General features: G+C 27.3%; 1 protein-coding gene across 1 annotated transcript; it reads right to left on the bottom strand.

The window, feature by feature from the left end:
* Positions 1 to 428: 428 nt before the first annotated feature.
* On the bottom strand, positions 429 to 4940 carry ATIPCS1 (Inositol phosphorylceramide synthase 1). The gene is made up of 12 exons (XM_068629654.2): positions 4422 to 4940; positions 4199 to 4288; positions 3271 to 3357; positions 3115 to 3183; positions 2872 to 2952; positions 2133 to 2204; positions 1948 to 2008; positions 1764 to 1866; positions 1190 to 1285; positions 1059 to 1105; positions 842 to 975; positions 429 to 742 (listed from the first exon to the last, which is right to left on the bottom strand). Exons 1-12 carry the CDS (start codon positions 4452 to 4454, stop codon positions 662 to 664), a joined length of 954 nt encoding a protein of 317 aa, XP_068485755.1. The 5' UTR covers positions 4455 to 4940; the 3' UTR covers positions 429 to 661.
* Between the last annotated feature and the right edge of the window lie 8958 nt (positions 4941 to 13898).

The following is a 13898-nucleotide window of genomic DNA, read 5'->3' on the forward strand; positions in this document are numbered from 1 at the left end:
AAACGATATCCCATTTTAATTGGAGCGACAAAAATAGAAACAAAAGTACAACTTCTATCCATCATCCTCATATTTAGGTAAGAGTAATAATTGCTTCAACAGCACGAATTTAATTTAAATTTGACATTTTCTAGATTCAATAATGAATGCACGCCATGTGCCATGTTTTGCATTTTCAGTGGAGTGACATTGTACCATGATGACACAAGATTTCCTCCACCAACCCTTTTGTCAGCCAGCGACAAAATGTACAAATTTCGGGTTTTACTGCATCTATTGGTCCAGTAATTCGAACTAAATCTCTTTTACATTTAGAAATTTAGAAACTTGTTACATTTTACTGATTTTTCCTCACCATGCAAAGAACATGCATGGCTCTGGTGCCCCAAAAAAAATACTGTAAGGACTATGCACATGGTACTAAGAAATGAGGCAATGAGAATTGGAAAATTTTCTATAGCACTGCTGATGCTAGATCATTTTACAATGACAAAGGATCAGGGCTGCAATGTGTTAAAAAAGCACACAACCCAGTTACAGTAACATAAATTAGGCTAACAATATTTCCACGAAACAAATCTAGTTGTGTAGGTTGTAACTTTCTAAAGGCCATGTTTTGCAGCAGATCCCAACTTTGTGCAGCATAAGCTCGCTCATATATCTATGCACCATTCATTGCAGTGTCAGCATGGTTTGTATGGCCATCTTCCAGAATCTTACCATTTGCTTGAGTTCTCTGCCTCTGAGTAAAGTCACAAAAACCATGTTATGTCCAGATCAGAGACAACGACATTACATAAAAAGAGATTAAAAAAGGACAACTAGAAGACATTCAACACACCCAATCTGCAGGGTCAACAACAGAATTCCCATTCAACAACTTGTGGTTCTCTTCTTTGGTCCTGCCATCTTTGTTGTCCTTGGTGCTTAATGGTAGCAGCAAGGTTGCTGCAGCATTTGTCCGGTCTGGTAATTCTGTGGAATGACCAAGTTAGCATAACAAGCAAAGAGCAGTTGAATTCACTATAGCAAATGTAATTATGTCCAAATGCACAAACCTGGTAATTTTTTGTCGACAAAAAATACCACTAAATTAACAGTATACCTGCCAAGGATCAAAACAAACACTAAACCAAAATGGACATGGACAACAAAATTTGAACATTGCAATTCAGAAAATGCTCCTCACCAGGCAACAACTACATCAACCGTGTAATGTTTGCGTGATGCTATTATCAAAAGAGACTGACACACAGAAAGAGTCCACCCTAGCTGTTTTATACATCTGTAGTTGTTCATGAACAAGCATAATAAATTATAACTGAAAATAACTTGTAGTACAATATGACAGTAATAAGTTATGGCAAGTTCTAAAATACATAATGATAATTACACGGACTTCCTTGAGGTTAAGTATAACTACACATTCACCCTTCTTGATTGAAAATTTTCGCTTGCCTCCCGAGCTATGCTATTTTTTAGAGCAATGTCTATATAGTTTGACATAAAAAAATATGGGGGATTTATTATTTTTCAAAAAATAACAAGTGTAAGTGTGTAACAATCATACAAATAGTAAGGGAACTTGGTGTAATTTTTCTCCAAGAAAGGGTGTAGGTGGGATTAGCACAAACCTCAAGGGAGGTTAATTATCCCAATAAACAATGAAGCAACCAACACAAACATTACTGCAGTGAAATGGAAAACTTAAATCTTGACGAAAATGAGTCAAAACCATATAAAAGAAACATGAGTCAATTTACCTTCGTGTGCCATATCTTTGATATGTAAGAACAAAGACAAGAGTAAAGATCATGTGTGATGAAAATATCAAATCACCACATCCATATATCACGCCACGTGGAACTGCACAATGAAAACCAAATGAGCACCAAAACAACCAAAAGGAATCAAAGCTAAATAACTCCAGTACAATAGTATACTAACAATTAATCAAGAGGACTTCAAAGACACTATCTGGGCGAGGCAGGGTAGCAAGTTTAGACCCCTGCAAAATACACGGAATTAAGTTAAAAGATTTTTTTAAAAAAAGGAAAGAGTCACATAGAAATAAAAGAGAAACTAATGATATATTGTTTGCTTAACAAGTACTCATTCTCAAATGAGTATACCTCCCGACAGTGGTAGTTTGGACCAGGAAGCTGAGTAGCATAAAATGTCACTATGCGAAGAGCTTGGGAAGCCTGCAGTTACAAATGCAAAGAAGCCACGCTTATAAAAAACCGTTATATAGCATCCTTATGCTATAGGTTATTTAGTCAACTTAAAACATCATAAGGCCAATGAATTGACTATGCTGGCTAGAGAATATAAAGGGTGAAGTGTGTAAGGTTAACAACGGATCTTTAATCATCGCAATGAACATTCACAAATCATTTACAATTTTTTATGAACTTTTTCATGCCTTAAAATGCTCAAATTCTTAAGCATTAAACTTAATTTACTTCCATAATAATGGAAAATATCCATCAGTAAGTTTCCTAACCAGTTAAAAGGTTAAAAAAATAATATGCAAAAGCACAGAAGTCTTCTGCTTTTCTATTGTTTGGAATACAAAGACTAAAAAGATAAGATCTACAGCAAGTCAAAAACTATAAAAATATAGAGAAGAAACCAGAGTCAAAACAGTAATGATGCTCACTTTTGCATTAATACGCATGGAAGCATAACCAAACATAAGGCTGCCAAATCATGCAATTACTTTAATGAACGGTATTATCTTTGTTGACAGCAAGGATTGAATTTTGTGTTGGCAACATGCTAATTAATTTTCTAACCCAAAGCACTCACGTAAAATGTTTAAACAGTTATAAATTATTAGACAATACTAAACACATGATAAACACTTACAACTAAGAAGCATAGAACCCTGCACCATATTAGAACCGTGTAGATCTTTTTGCTCTTGAATATAAAAGGATGAAATGTCCACTGCAAAAGCACATGTTGTGAGGCATATCAATGATTAAAACTTCATAAAACTATGACACTTATTGCAGACTAGAACATTGGGGAAGAATAAAATCATACTGGCAATTGAAGGAAAGTAGATAAAGGAGAAAGATAAATTGACGAGGGGAGGAGAATTCTTACAAGGACAAAGGATAAAAAAATAAAGGTAAACAGTGTTTCACTAATGTAAGCTTTTTCTTGCCCAAGCTCCTGCAACAGCACCAAGATTAAAAGTTAAGAAGCAGTCCTAGGTTAGACAGATTTTTTGAGACACAAAAGGGAATGAGTATTACAAACCGGAAGAAGGATGAATCCAAGATCCTGTAGAGTAGGGCCAGGCCTATGTAAATAATGAACTCCTCGTGCAGCCAAACCGTGAATGTACTGTAGGGAAACAGTTTACTTTTAATTTTAATATGAAACAATCATAAATAAGTAAATTAAAGTATATCACATTACATAGCAAAATATTAAATGTAGTAATCTAATTTACAAACAAAATATCTCATGTATAACGCTAAACATAAGCACAAAAGTTTGTCATTCGTTTCTTTTCCCTTTTCTCAAACTAAAAAGAGAAAAAGATAATGCTTGATATAGAGCATTTCTACTACACATTTGCCTTCAACGAGTGCATGCAAGCTATTAAAGGTTTTCTTTCAATGAGAGAAATGAAACATTAGACCCTCTAGGAAACAGAGCTCCAAATAATCTTGAGTAAATTTGCAATTAAAATGTAATAAATAAGTAGAGCCCATTACTTATATCAGCAATCAGCATTTTATTTCAGAAGCAATAATTCATCCAATTTTGTGCAGGCATTGAATGCCAAATCCTCAAAGTTGCAGAATATGACAGACAATGCTGCAGAGTTACCAGTTCCTTGAGATTTTCCTCATTGAAATATCAATCCCTCTTGACACTAGAGGATAATCATTGATAGAATAACGTTTAATGGTTAAACGGCCAAAGAATAGTTCAATAAACCAGGTTCCTAACACATAAAACAAGCAATCCCCAGAAGTAACCAAACCACACCAACATGAAGGAGAACTTTTAGTAGCGTTCAAGTAAAGTTCCCACCACAACCCCATGTGAAAAATATTTGAATCTCCAATCCACAAAAATAAAGATAGAAGCACAATTGCATTCCTTCCACAAAGGGTAAAAAAAACAACCTACAGTTAAACCATCCATAATATGATCAGAATATGGGGAAACTAACCTGAAAAACAATACCCGCGAGAAGGTACTTCCAATTCTCCGCAAGGAGGTTGATCTCGGTGGTTGCCTCCGCGCAAATTCTCTTCCATAGCTGCACATTGAAACATTTAAACATAAATTAAAATCAACAATAAAGAGAGAAGATAATAAAAGGAACCATACGCGAATGAACAAGAAAGGTCGTACTTAAATACAAAACAGGGCACCAAAACCAAATTACCAACCTTTGAAGCCTCGCGACCAATGTAAAACGACATGTTCTTGCTCTAGTTTTTGTTGCTGTTGTTGTTTATGGTGTTGTATCCGTATAGCGACCACTTCCATATTACTTCATAACGACACATTTAAGGTCAACATCATTGCCTCAAAAAATGAACCAACAATCGCATCAAAACCCAGATAGGAATCAATTCTTTTCCCACTCTCTCACTATGAAAAACTGAAACTTCCTTTGGAAAAACACACCCACTTGGCAGAATTGCAAGACAAACACAACGGGTCTTTAAAAATTCGATTCAAGAAAGGAGAAAACAAAAACAAGGAGAGGATCTGAAGAGAAAAGGCCGAAACCCGGAAATAGATGGAGATCGAGAGAACCCAGATGATGATCACAAAACGCCCAGTTCCCAGAAAATTCAAAAAAATCAAATGGGTTCTCTGAAAGGGAACGGGAATTACAATGGCGAAAAGGGGTATTTGGGCTTCGCTTTCTCTCTCTAGACTCTCTCTCTCTCAACTTTCTCTCTCCGATTCTCTTCCCTTTCTCGCTTGGTCTGACTGCAATGCACGCGAGTTGAACGCGGAGGAGACGGTTGAGAAGAGAGGGAGAATAACCAATATTTATATATAAATAAAGCAAGTTGCTTCTTTCTATATTCACATTTTTTTGAAAATTTTTAGCTATTTTAAAAAGGGGTTGATTTTTCTATTAGAATTTTGATTTTGAATAGAAAAAATAAACGAAAAAGAAGGGAAGATGATGAGGAGTGAGAAATAGACAGACAGATAGACGATGTTGGAATGGATAGATTGGATACATGGTTTGACGCCACCAACACATGTTTCTCTCTCCTGTTTCCTACTGTTACTAGGAAAGAGAGACAGACAAATAAAACCTTGGTAGAATCTTCCACCTTGGAAATTTCCTCTACCTCAATCTTTTGTACCAACAATCAAAAATAATTAATATGCTTTACTCTTTATATTTTTATTTTATTTTCTTCTTTAAATTTTCTCATTAATGTATAAACATGCTGATAACATTCAATTGATTGGTAAGTAATTAAAAATTATTAAAATGTGAGAATAAGAATAAAAGTCATAAAAATCAGTTTAAAATACTAGTATAGATACAAATTTTAGTTAGACTTAAAAGTAGACAATTTGAAAAATTAAGGGGGAAAAGATGACAAACCCAAGGAGGAAAGTGAGTTTTGAAAGATGAGATTTGATTTAGGTTTTGTTATTATTGTTGTTTTGTTTGTTTGAAAAATAGGAGAATGATTAGGTTGGTCGTGGCTACTAGGAAGAAAGATTTAGAGGACAAAAAGAAATGGTGGATGTGCATTCTCTCTGATCCTCAGGCTTCGGCCTGCAAAATTCATGTTCCTTGTGCAGACATCTTTTTTTAAATTGAGCAGTAATATTTCAAAAATAGGCTTCCTTAAAATTTCAAATGAGTTTAAAATTACTGGTAGTAGGAAAAATAATATTATTATTGATTAATTAAAAACTATGATAAATTTATCTTTATATAATTTTGTTAATTATATAACCGTATTTACCCTATTTAAGTTTTTATAGGATAATCTAATTTAAGTTAAATAAGAATATATCTGTTTGATGATTAATTGTCAATACATACATTCCTTCTATCTCTAAATATAAGACTTGTAAATAATCCAATACATATTTAAAAAGTTGGCTAATTTAATCAATACCTTTACATTTGTAATTATAATATTTTGTAAATTACTTTTAAAAATTGAATGTCTTGATAATAGACAACTCATGTGTTTATTATTTACAGGCTACAATAATTCAGGATATCATATTAAGAAATAATTGATACAATTAACAATGAGTAAAGCTTTCATAAAAAGGAAATGTTAGACTAAATATTGTATTTTACATATTTACTCTTATTTTTTCCAAACTAATCTTCTTGTATAAATCTTCTTCCTTAATCTAAACATAATCAAAATGTATTATGTTAATGATTATATAACTTAAAATATCAGTAGAATCTCTTTATTATTTAAGGCTATAATAAACTACAATAACAAAATAATCAATTACATTATATATAACATAATGAACGTGATCAATTATTTAGTAATATAACAAAACCATAATATGATAAAATAGAACTATAATTAATTATATTATATAACATTATCAATTATTTTATATAATATAATATAATCAATTAACTTTATATTATATACATAAACGTATTCTATCGTATATAATAAAATAATATTAAATAAAAATACTAAATACTAAATAAAATATAATAAATAATAATAAGAATAAATTTATAATTATAATTTAATATTTAGTTAAAAATAATTTATAATAACAAAAATAATTCGATCTTTATAAATATGTTGTTTAACTATTCTTTTAAATTTATTATTTTTAATTAAATTATACAAATTTTCACAATTTTTTTTATTAATCGTGACTCAAAATAAAATTATTTACAACTCATATTTTTATGGTAGAATTTTGAGCAATAGTAGTAATTGAAAACATTAATATATATCATCATTTGTCCCTCTACATTTTTTATATTTATATTATTTTTACTTGATTACATATTTTAATATCTTCTTGATTTCTTTGTATGTTTTTTATGTCCTTTTCTTCTTTTTAATTTGATTATTTCAGTTTTTTATCTTGTAATTTTTATCTTATTAATCACAAAATAAGGTACAAAATAAGGTGTTTCAAAAAATTGTAATATATATATATATGTGTGTTTTATTTTCATAAGCTTTTCATATAATTTTGTATTGACCTATCTCCTACATTCCTCTCAGTACACTTACACACAAATATATGATAAAAAAAAATTATATAAGTATATCCTTCATTACTACAAAATTAGGAAGAAATAAATTTTAGATACTAAAAATAATTAATTGTTATATTGACTAAATTAGATATTATGTTAGAAACCAAAGAAATTATTGATTCCTAAATTAGTTTCTATTATTGATAAATAGTTTATAAGTTGGTATCTAATTAGCAACCAAAATTTTAACTACCAATTATTTAGATTCTAAATTTGGTAGAAAAACTTTGATAACTAATTAGATATCAATTTAGAAAATTATTTATCAATAATAAAAACTAATTTATAAACTAATAATTTTTTTAATTTTATAGTAACTAACTATATTTTGTCTCTAAAATTATTTTTATTTATGGTTTTTTTTTTAGTGCACGAGTAAATACAATTACAGTCCCTAAATAAAACTAATATAATTTTTATAGCAATGGATTTGGTGTAAACCAATCTTATAAGAACAAAACAAAAGATTTTAAATTTTGGAGTACAAATATTTTAGTAGGGCAATGTAAATCTGAACTGTTATCCTAAGTTTTATATATAATTAAAATTAACCTGTAAATAATATATTTTTTAAAAATATTATTAGAAATTGAAGCTAGTTAACATTTTTAAATAATCTTGTGTTTTTGAGAAGGTTAAATGGGAAATGAGATAATAATTTTGAAATTAGATTTTATATGTAACTAATTAAAAAGAGACATTTCGTAATTTTATATTTTTTAGAATAAAAAAAAATTAATAATAATAATTAAATAGTAAATAGCTAATAAATATTGAAGAATGTAATTAGTTTAGAAAGTGTAAATAAAGTTGTGAAAGATAAAATATCTTTATATATTTTATATATGACCATTGGTATAGATTATGGAGATCCTTTCAATGTTATGAAAAACTTCTTTTACCCCTATCAAATATTTTGTATTGATAAATAATTGAATGGTATTAAAAAATTGTTGGTTGTTCCCTTACAATGAAATATTCAAAATATAGTACGAAAATCATCACTTAGTCGAGTTCGATCAGATCAATTACGTTATAATAAAGATTTGTATTTTCTTTTAAGATGAACAACATATATTTTGAAAAATAAATAAATAAATATTAATAATATATCATAGAATAAATATATTAAATAATTTGATCATATAGTTTATGTAATGAGAATGAATGTAAAAAAAAAAAAACTCATTGCTAGCATTCCTTAATTATGAAATTAAATGGAAAAACATGAATGAAGATGGATTCAAGTATAAACAAGTTCAGAACTTGCAACTCCGTAAGTGTTTTAAAAAATAAAATTTAGAAAAGTAGCTAAAATGATAAGTTAGGTTGAACTAGTTGAAAATGAAGGTTTAATTAAGTACTAGAAAAATTCATTAAAAAAAATTGCTGAATAATTTCTTTTAATATTAATATAGTAGTTGGCTAACCCAAGTACAACGCTTCTATCATATACGTACACAACGTGTTAAATGCAAACCAATATTTGAGCTGCAATTAGCAAATGTACGAAACGATTTTATTATATGCATTTATTCAATCAGATTAATAAAAGTGATATTTAATTCGAATCTGAATTCGAAGATACTAATAATAACACACCTATTACAATTGTTTTTCTTATTCTAAATTAAGGTGTCAAGATTCATCCCTTACAAATGTAAAATTCAGTTTTGTATAGATTGTTTGAGTTAAGTTTGATTATTTCTATAATATGGTTAATGAGATAGTAATTATGGAGAATTTGTTAGATAATGTGGATAACCATTTATTTTATGGTTGGATTAATATTTGAGAAACAAATATTTGAATTTAAAATTTAAAACCATAAACAAGTATTTCCTACTTAAACTAAGAGCTTATCGAGAGTAGATCTTTTCAAATAAGGAAATTATCTTAAATGATTATAGTGGATGATTTTTAACTGGATTTTTTTTTCATGGAGATTCTATTAGGGAAACTTTGTGTTGCATGTTGAGTCATTTGTTTGAATGTAAATTTAAAGATCTTCAACTCTTCAATTGAGTCCATAATAACTTATATTACATGTGTGTTCTAATGTTTTTCAGTCGTATGTAGAATCTTAAAAAGTTTTGTTGCACGTGCATTTAAGCTTTTAATTGTATGTGAGTTTAATATTTATCATTTATACATTGAGTTTGAAGTTTGTTGGTTGCATATAAGTTTGATATTCTGAAGATGAATGTTGAGTTTGAGTCATTGCTTTGAACGTTAGACTAAAGTAAAATAAGTTCATTATTGTACCTTATAAAAGAATAAATTTATGGACTATGATGAGAATGTATTTTAGAGTTCAAGGGATTTAGTTTTGTTAGAGTTGTTGAATTATGAAGTGTTCAAGTGAATGTATCATCTAAATCACTCCAATGAGTGTTTTGTTTAATAACCTTGCTCAATGAATTTTAAAGCTCTCAAGAGGAGGTATTGTCTGAGTCATTCTAATGAGTTTTTCTTCAAATACTTCCGCTCAACAAATTTTGAAGTGCTTAAGTCTAAGTATCGTCTGAATCACTCTAATGAGTGTTTTATTTTATGTTCTCACTTAAGGGAATTATCTTCTCTCAAGCGGTGAAATCGTCTAACGTCTTTATTTAAGTGACTTTTCCTAATTTTTCTAGATATTAAGATTATGTATATGTATGTTTATATGCAGAAATGATTGAATTATACACTTGAATGATTTATTGTTTTATTTAAATTGAATTGTAATCTATATATATATATATATATATATATATATATATAGGTGATGTGAATGTGAATTACATGTTTATGTATAGTGTAATTTTTGTATGATAAAGGAAAAATATATTTAGTTTTATTTATTTGTTAAAAATTTAAAATATTTTTATTTCTCAATCTAAAATATTGTGAAATTAATTTTTTTTTTACAAATTTTATTGTATATAAGTTATTCAATTTGTAATGTTAAATTATTTTTTTTAACTTGAACTATATAAAAATTAAAAAATAAGTTAATAAATAGTAAAAATAATATAATAATGAATTGTTTTCATATAATTAAAATAGATAATAATATATGAAAAGAAATCAAGGATAATCTAAAAATGCATTAAAACATAAAGGATAATAATGAAAGAAAATTAAATAAGACATCACTTATAAAGTAAAATCTAGTTGAAGTAGCTTATAAATTTACAAGTTAAAAACTCGTAAATTTTATGTACTTACCAAAGGTTCTTTGTTCGTCAAACTAATTTTTTATAATCAAATACACCAATATAAGGAGTTCTTGGTAGTAAGTTCTCGTACAATTTCAAATTGATACAAAAATTAAAAAGAAAAAGGCATGAATTATTTATTAATATTTATAATTACATCTAATTTTATTCATATCTTCCAAATTTTAGAAATAAAAAATCTTTGAATTACTAGTTTAAAAATATCCTTTATAACGTAGTTGCATATATAATTGATGTTATATGGATTGTACATATAATCAATGTTGCATGTGTTTTTTTTTTTAGAGTGAATTTATTTTTGCGTCTCTCACGTCACACATATTCTTTCTCAATTATTTTCTCCCCCTCTCACCCATCTCCTTCTCTCAATTGTACTTTCACTCTGTTGTGTTGTGCCTTGCCCATAACTGTGACAATCACTTCACCTTCCTAAGTCCTTCTCTAATTTTAAATTTCTCTAGTACTCTGTTATTTGTATTATTTTTTATTTTTAATTCATATCTTATTTTTTATTTGTTATATTTTTTATTGAGTATGGTAATACTTTGAAAAACTTTATTTATAACTTCAACTTCGGTAATGAATTGGGTTGGACACTAGATATAAAAACATCTTATAATAGATAAGTGAGTGTAAATAATTTGATCTTATAAACCGGTTGTATAAGTTTAAGATAGACATAAATGTTATTTCTTGGTATGATATCAGAATAATTTAGAATCTATGTTAGCCATAATTGATTAGACTTATGAGGTTGCTCCGATCATATCGCTACCGAACTATCATAATATATAATTTTAATTATATATGTAAAACTAAAATTTATCTTTTAAGTCGATTTTATAAGATTAAGTTAGAATTTAAGGTTAATGTATCTCTCTCGTTTATGCTTTATTTTATTTCACTAAAATTAACTATATGTATGATAAATAACAAAATTATTTATTATTTTCAATTTACATATAAGCTTTCGATTTTAGTTCTATATAGTTTCATAAAATAAATCATAGATATTTTTTTAAATAAACACATCCGACGCCTTCTTTCATACGCATCTATAATTTCCAATTTTAACAGTTTTTGCAACAAATCTCCAATATATTATTTCAATTTTAATTAATAAAAAAATATTAAACAGTTTAAAAATAATATAATATTATGTGAAATAAAGTTTGAATCTAATTATGAATTTTAAGAATAATAAAATATTTGATAAATAGTATACTGTTATAATTTAATATATTTTTTCAAGGTTATGTTTTTTTTTTCTATTTTTAAAAATATAAAGTGGGGGTTAGTGAATGAAAAATACAGGGAGGCCATGTGAAGAACGTATTTGCTTGCAGTTGCGCTGCCTGTCCCTTTACGCACGTCGTTTTGCCAGCTAATACCATACATTCGGAATCTACCACTCCACCCAATCCAAATCAAATTTCAAATCTTTATATTAATGTGAAAGGTATAAGCATCACAATTTCAATACTTTATTCCTCCATCAAAAAACTATAATTGGAAAAATCTTCATTCAAAACTACTCTATCAGCCAGAAAACTATAAACCTAATCACCAATATTTATTTCTTCATCAATGGATAATGGATGTAAGGACATCAAATTGGATGCTAATTGGTTTTCTTCTATATATTCTCCTTTGCAAGGACAAAAGAAGAAGATCTTTAGTAGTTTTTTTTTTTTTTCACAAACGAGACTGATAATAGAAAATAAATTTTAAATTAAGTCATTTTCATAAAATTAACTTTAAAAAAAATTGTATTTATTTATATAACTTGATTTTCTTGGTATATTCTGCATGAAGATTAGAGATCATACTAATTAGATATAATGATAAATAGGTGTAAATCTTATTTTATTAGTCAATTTTATAAGATTAAATTATGATATAAAAGTCATTTATAGTCTATCATAACGAAAATTTATTTGATTTATATAGTATCACATAAATATCACTTTATTAATCGATTTTGTTAATTGAGTTAAACTTAAAATCCACTTCTTAATAAATCATTCAATTTAAAATATTTATATGACACATCAAATATTAGCTCTAAGTCAAAATTAAAAAAAAAAAGTTGGTTCCCTTTATTTTTTATAATTTTTTTTTTCATTTTCATCCCATGCCAAACTTTTCTTAAACTTCTAATACTACATTCATATCTATTTTTCCAGCTCCACCGTCAAATTTGGTATAAGAATCACACTAATATCTGTTCATGTTTTTCCTAGATGCAATATTTTCATTTGTTGCTTTTTGTTAAAGTACAGAATAAACTTTAATAATTGATGTGTTGAACATGCTTATATACTTCAGTACTGAGGGGTCAACTACAGGTTGTCTTATACGGGTGAAACGCAAAAACTTTATGTTTTTCTAATATATTTTGAAAACAACTGTTACAAAAGTTTAATGTACAAGAAATCTAGTAAAGAAAAAAAAATCAGTGAAAATATGAAAATTTTAAAATAAAACATTTTTAAGAAAAAATAGTTTGATAAATAGAAGAATATTTTATTAATATTAATCATATATTTGATTTACTTTAAAATATTTAAATTTCTAAAGAATTCATATTTCATGACATCTCTAAAAGTTAAAAGAATCTCAGAGATGATGAAGGTAACGATTTGGCAATGCCTATCGGTGATTATTACTTTTTTTTTACATGAATAAATTATTTTCTTAGGATATAGTTAAGTAAAACCAGTTCAGTCAAATGAACTATTTTTAAAGAAAAAAAAATATTAAAGTTGATATGTATGAAAGTTTTAATTGAATTAAGCTTATAAGCTTATCAGTAATTTTTTTTCTTCTTATAAATGATTTTGTTTACAATTTATTTTCTTTCACTTTTTTTTCTAAGATTCAGATAATTTTTTTATTTTATTGTTTAAACTTCAAGAACTAGGAGATGATTGCATATAAGTTGTTTATAACTGATTAAAATTTTGACTTTAGTAAGTTTTACTTTTATTTCAAATCTTAAGTTTTTTATTTTTGTTTTTTCTTGCATGTCAAGGTTGGAGTGATGGTACGTGTGATTTGTGTAAAATCCCTAATTATATCCCTTAAATACTATGAGATAAATATCTAATTAAAATATATAATATATAGGAAATTTAATATTTATATATATTAAACAACACATTATCCGTTCTACATGAAATTTGATCATCTATGTATATAATACATAATCATCATATATAAAGAAAAACAAACACAAGATAAATAATAAGGTAAAACTATCAATTATTAAAATTTCTAAAACATAAAAACTTTATATAAAAAAAATAATTAATTAAGGAATCCAAGTTTGAAAGCAGGCAAGCACTTGTTTGATGTTTTATTTGCGCCACGTCTTCTTTTGTGAAACTGGAGAGAAA

The sequence above is a fragment of the Phaseolus vulgaris genome, chromosome 8 (assembly GCF_051622355.1).
Source record: "Phaseolus vulgaris cultivar YP4 chromosome 8, ASM5162235v1, whole genome shotgun sequence".
NCBI lineage: Eukaryota > Viridiplantae > Streptophyta > Magnoliopsida > Fabales > Fabaceae > Phaseolus > Phaseolus vulgaris.

Coding starts and splice junctions, on each gene's coding strand:
- ATIPCS1 (XM_068629654.2), bottom strand. CDS start 4,454: ATGTCGTTTTACATTGGTCGCGAGGCTTCAAAG. Junction 2,009..2,132: donor CAAACTACCACTGTCGGGAG/GTATACTCATTT, acceptor TGTATTTTGCAG/GGGTCTAAACTTGCTACCCT. Junction 1,867..1,947: donor TGAAGTCCTCTTGATTAATT/GTTAGTATACTA, acceptor TTCATTGTGCAG/TTCCACGTGGCGTGATATAT.